This window comes from Brassica napus, chromosome A3 (assembly GCF_020379485.1).
Source record: "Brassica napus cultivar Da-Ae chromosome A3, Da-Ae, whole genome shotgun sequence".
Lineage (NCBI taxonomy): Eukaryota > Viridiplantae > Streptophyta > Magnoliopsida > Brassicales > Brassicaceae > Brassica > Brassica napus.
The window spans coordinates 21887796-21893795 of NC_063436.1; the positions used below are offsets into that span (position 1 = coordinate 21887796).

Genomic DNA, 6000 nt, shown 5'->3' on the forward strand with positions numbered 1-6000 from the left:
GTAATGAAGGAGTTATGATCAATTTACTAGAGGCATATCCATCCTGGTCGAGCATCGCAGAGTGACCTCTCAGAGCGACCTACCGAGGTCGCTCCCAGCCAGAGCGACCAGCCAGAGCGACTAGCTCAAGTCACTCCCAGCCAGAGCGACCAGCCAGAGCGACCAGCTCAAGTCACTCGCGTTTTGACGTGCCGAGACACGAAAAAACGCGTCGGGAGTGACCTCCTGGAGCGACTATGCTAGGTCACTCCGGGTGTTTTGCTTGGACGATTTTTTATGTTATTTCAGGGACCTTTTGGTCATTTGTTTTGATGTTTTACACTTTCTAAACCTAAGTTAAGTACTTTTGTAAGCCATTGGAGGCAAAATAATCTCTTTTCTAGAGGAGAACTAGTAAAAAACCTCTTTTGATTCAGATTTCATTGCTTTCATCTTGTGTTCTTGTTGATTTCTTATCTATTTCTCTACATGGTTAATCTAAAATCCAATATGGGTTTAAGAGGAATCATGGAGATTAGTGAGTAATCACCTTTTGAATTCATGGGTTAGGGAGATTAAGGGTGATTAGGTTAGTTCTAGGATGTTTTAGTGTAGATCATTCTTGTTCCTTGCTAGTAGAGTATTCATAATGCATCTTCTGAGTTGGCCACTCAAAAGTTGATCAATAGACATTTCCCACCCAAAAGGTGTTTGATGAAATGCCTGAGACAACTCTCCTAGGCTCTTAGTATACTTTGCCAAAGACATTTGTTGTTAAAGATGCTAAGATAGCTAATAGACTTGTTAGTAATGATTGCTTTCATATTATTCAACCAAAGACATTTGATGTTTGAGATATGTTAGCAAATGAGCATTCATCTAGACATAGAGCTTGCTTAGAATTGTGTCTAGGCTTAAGGTTGATAGTTTGATTGATCATTTGCCATCCTTAGTTCGATACTTGATCACCCAAGGTCTAATCCCTATGCCCATGAGTTCTCTTTTCCCTTAGTCAAGAAAGTATCATTCTGTTATTTGCTTTCTAGTTTAGTAGTAATTTAAAACCCATCTAAATCATTGGTTGCACTTAGATTAAGTGAGTACTTGCATTCTCAGTGCTTTGATATCCCTCAGAACTGGTTCGACAATCATTTATACTACAACATTTGTCTTAGGAGCCTAGAAAACTCCTAACATTAGGCATTTATAGTTTCTGAAAAATGATAATCATAGAAAGATATTTTTTTCATTGACATTGTTATATTTGTTAAACATATGACAAAAAAATGACAAAAAAAAAGGTTATATTTGTTAAACATATGTGCATGTGCCAGAACTTGGTTGGTTACTTGATTTGTGTGTTTTCGATATGTAAAAGATGAAAACTGTTTAATGGTGAAAAAATTACGGGATAAAATTCTGATAAAAATTAGGTATCTAGGTAGTTGGAGATTTTTGCAAAAAAAAATGGAGACCGAAGAAAAGAAAGTTTCAATTTTTTTTTTGTCTTTTTTTTTCTATAAGTTTTGAGAAAAATTAGGAAGTGAGTAGTTAATAATATTTAGACTACTGAAAAAATCCAATTGTCTTTTTAATATTCTTAAGATTTTCCACTTATCAATTGGTTTTTAATTTTTTCTAAAAGTTTTTTAGATGGCACAATCTGATTCGCGAGACGAATTGTGCTTTATTATATAAGGGATGCACGGACTAGTTTTTCATGCATTTAAATTATTTTATTTAATAAATATTGAATGTTCTGTTTTCTTTTCTTTTTATCAAAACTAAAAAGAAATAGTCACATTTTTTGGAGCTGGATAAACTGAACATCTAAAATTAGTAGTTTCACGTTCAAAATTAATAGAATTATTATGATTTATCAGAAAATACATGTTTTCCAGCAATTTTTTTATCAGTTTTATCGAAAAAGAACTGAATACCAACACATCAAAATATGATAAAATATTGAATGATTCGTTTAGTTCTATTTGTAATTGTGTTTTAAATAAGTCTTCTTTAAAATAAAAATCTGTTCATTTTTAATAAACTAAAATTTAAAGTGACTCTAAAATAAAATATGAAAACATTAAACTTTTATCGAAAGTATATTTGTACTAAAGTATATTAAAAATTTACTGAAAATAATCTAAATAAAGGCTAGGTATAAACTTTATGGATTTTTTAGCTACACTCAAAACACACAAAGAAATATGAAGAATAAACGATGAAAATGGAAAAAGGAGGAAAATAATAAATTAGTTGTTTGAAAATTACATAAGAGATAGAAATTGTTAAAACTCATTACATGATGGAATTGGGGCTTGTTGTTCGTGATATGAGAAAATTACACGATTTTCTTTTTGAAATATCAACGTGTTGTTGGTGATATGAGAAAATTAGGGCGTTAGACATTTACAGTTTCTGAAAATATGATAATCGTCGAAAGATATTTTTTTATTAACATTGTTCTTTTTTGTTAAATATGGACATGTGTCACAACTTGGTTGGTTATTTGATTTGTGTGTTTTCAATAAATAAAAGATGAAAACTTTTTAATGGTGAAAAAATTACGGGATAAAAGTTCTGATAAAAATCAGGTATCTATGTAGTTGGAGATTTTTTGCGAAAAAAATGGAGACAGAAGAAAAGAAAGTTTCAATCGTTTTTTTTTTGTCTTTTTGTTTTTTGTTTTCTATAAATTTCGAGAAAATTAGGAAGCGAATAGTTAATATTTAGACTACTGAAAAATTCAATTGTTTTGAATGTGTTTTTTAAGATTTTTCCATTTGTCAATTGTTTTTTAATTTTTTCTAAAACTTTTCGAGATATTACTATTTAATTTGCCAAATGACTTGCGCTTAAGTATATAAGGGATTATGAGTTATAATATGATAAATAAAACAAACAAACTTTATTATATTTACCATTGTAAAACATCATTGCCCACCCAAATCAATTACCAATTGATCCGTGAGGTTACATGCATGCATGGTTCTCAATGGCAGAGAAACCCTTATTCGAATATTATTTTTTTACTTCTTGCGGAAACTTAAGATTAAACCCTTATTTGACATGATATAACCCCTAAACTCGGGATTACTAACCCTGAAGGCTTGGACGTATACTAAACGATGCAAATAATACACACGTACATATAACTTCTCGTTGGCAAGTTTCAAATAGTTTGAAACCTGTCTGTTTGGTAATGAAGACTCTCATATGAGGGAATCAGACTCCGTGTCATATACGAAATCCGCATGGTCAAGAAGATAATTTGACCAACCCTCGAAATTTTCAATCATATTGTCTTGATCATCAACGCTAGTTGATGAGACTTCTTGAGACACATCAGACATAAGAAGATCATGACCATACTCGACATTCATATCGTTCTCCTCGTTGTGGTCATCTCTCCCAAGCTTTTCAAGAAAATGTGAGAAATCGTAATCCATACCGAGATCAGAAGTAGCGTTGATCTCATGCTCACTGTACAACGGTGATTGGGAGAAGGGATCGAACTCGGCGAGAGTATTTGTCAGGAACGCGTTGGAACTATCCTCTTCATTGCCAATCTGCTCAGAGAAGCCATTAGAATGGCTTGCATATGGTAATGTAGTAGCGCTCAAGCTACCTTCCATGGAAGCCGACAATATTTCTTTTACAGAAGTGACCTTAGCCGCAACTTTATTCAAAAGCCTTGATGTAGAACTCGACTTCTTGAAACGTTTTTTGTGACTCAAGGCACCGCCTTGAACTGGTGTCCCATCTTTGTTGGTAAGACGAGACAGGGAAGGCATTGAGCTCGACCGGGAGTATTGCTTGTCGGAACTAGGCGCAGCAAGGGAATGCAAATTCTCTGGAGGCGTGTTGACAGTATGGTTGGAATTAGAAGCCAGTGGCTTGTGAGTCACGGGATCAATACACTGTTCGATCAAACGTTTTTTAAGATGAGTGTTCCAGTAATTCTTGACCTCATTGTCTGTTCTTCTAGGTAAATGTCTCGCTATGTCCGACCACCTAAAGACAAGAAGGGAGATTGAGATCATATCAAAGACGGTATTAATATGATTCCTTTGTGGAGCTTTTCGCGGAAGGGACTATATTAACTAATAATGATCGTATCTTTAAAGTAATATGTGAAACTTTTTCATGCATTTCATTATTAATTGGAGGATCCATGCATACACATACACATTTAAGCATATAAACGTACTTGTTACCACGAGATGCATGAAGCATGATAATAATCTGTTCCTCCTCTGAGCTAAACTCGCCTCTTTTGACATCAGGTTTTAGGTAGTTAGTCCAACGCAGTCTACAACTCTTTCCACACCTTTTTAACCCTAATTACATACCATAATCTTAATTAATTAGAATTTTATACAAGTACGATTACTAAATAAGCATGTGTATGATTTCATAGATATTTAACCAGCTTTTTGGGGAATGTCGCGCCAGCCTCCTTCTCCATGTTCGTGGATGTAAGAGATGAGTTTCTTATCTTCTTCGGTGGTCCATGCGCCTTTCTTCAGCCCTTCTCCGACACAACACGGTTTTCTTGACATTTTTAGTCGCTATATATGCACACTAGTAGGCAAAGTTTCATATATATATAACCCTCAAAAACACCCAAGAATGCAAATAATATAGAGAGAGATATACTTAAAGAAAGAAAATTTTCAAAGGAAATTTTCTAATCAGATAAGAAAGAAATAGATCTTTTGATGAGAACTCTGATGCATCTGAATATGAGACTTATCGAAAAACACTCTTGGGTCTTACCCACATAGCTGCAAGGTGTTTTCATGTTTTTTTCACTTAGACTCCAAATTTTGCTTTTTTATATATTCATGCAATGTTATAATACCTAAAACATAATATATAATCTTATGATTTAGAGCTAAGAGGCGTAAATTGTTTGATGCATGGTGGTGAGCTTATGAGCTATACTCACTATATATATGCATAATGTTAACAGATATTTTGGTGGATAAATTATTGAACAATATATAGATTAATTGTTAAAGCCAGCTTGTAGTTATTGTATATTTTAAAAGAACAAGGCTTGCAAAGTAAAGAAAATTAAAATTATTGTTGATCATTGAGAAATGAAAGGATATTGTAACATCACGATTATTTTCGAGGTAGGTCCTCTATTTGTTTGCCACTTTTGTTGGTTTACATTTTTGCTAAAGCTGCCACTTTTGTTGTTATATTATTGTTCGTTGCTTACCATCTCTCACCTATATATTTCTGAACAATCTCTCTCATATTCTCGTTTCCTTTTTTCTGTATTTTTCTTTTGATTAAAATGGAGTATCCTGAATTTAAGGAAGAGTCTAGACTAAATTTTAATTAGGGATGGCGAAAGAAATCGAATCTGAAAATACGAACAGATTCAATCCGAAAAAAGTAAATCTAACCGGAGTGAAATCGATATAATATCCAAATGGATTTTGTTCTAAAGTATTTCAGGTTTTGAGTTTTACCCGAACCGAATCCGAATCCAACTGATATCTAAAAATCCAATCTTTTCAAAAACTCAAGATCAAAACATCGTACCAAACACAAACTCAGACCTCAATAAGTACTCTAATAATTATTTATTACATGAAAATTAACTCCAATATTTAGTCTAATGTATATTTTTGATAATTATTCAAATACTAAATTTTTTATGTTTTGACCATTGTATTTAAAGTTTGATTGTAATTAAGTTTTATTTTCAAAAGTTTTAAAACTATATTATTTTTAAAATTTAAATGATGTTTCTAACGTTTATAGAATTGTTATTTGTTAGTTTTTACTTGTTTATGTTTATCTCTTCTTAGCAACCACTTCTTAATTATGCCATGAAGCCTTTGTTAATGCAAATTGTTTTATTTTTTCAAGTTTGTGAACTTAAATATGAACTTTTGAGTCACAAATAAGTATTTGGATAACTGAATCCTGAATTAGAACAAAACCCGAATTTAAAACGGGTTCAACCAGGTTCCAATGTGTTACTGTATCCGAACCAAC

The 6000-nt window shown here is 32.6% G+C and overlaps 1 protein-coding gene across 1 annotated transcript; it reads right to left on the bottom strand.

Annotated features, from left to right (window-relative positions):
- Positions 1-3194: 3194 nt before the first annotated feature.
- Positions 3195-4544, bottom strand: LOC106439923 (transcription factor MYB28-like). Its single transcript, NM_001316273.1, is given in 3 exon segments — positions 3195-3996; positions 4193-4322; positions 4412-4544. Coding segments are annotated over 3 exon segments (1065 nt in total).
- Positions 4545-6000: the final 1456 nt, after the last annotated feature.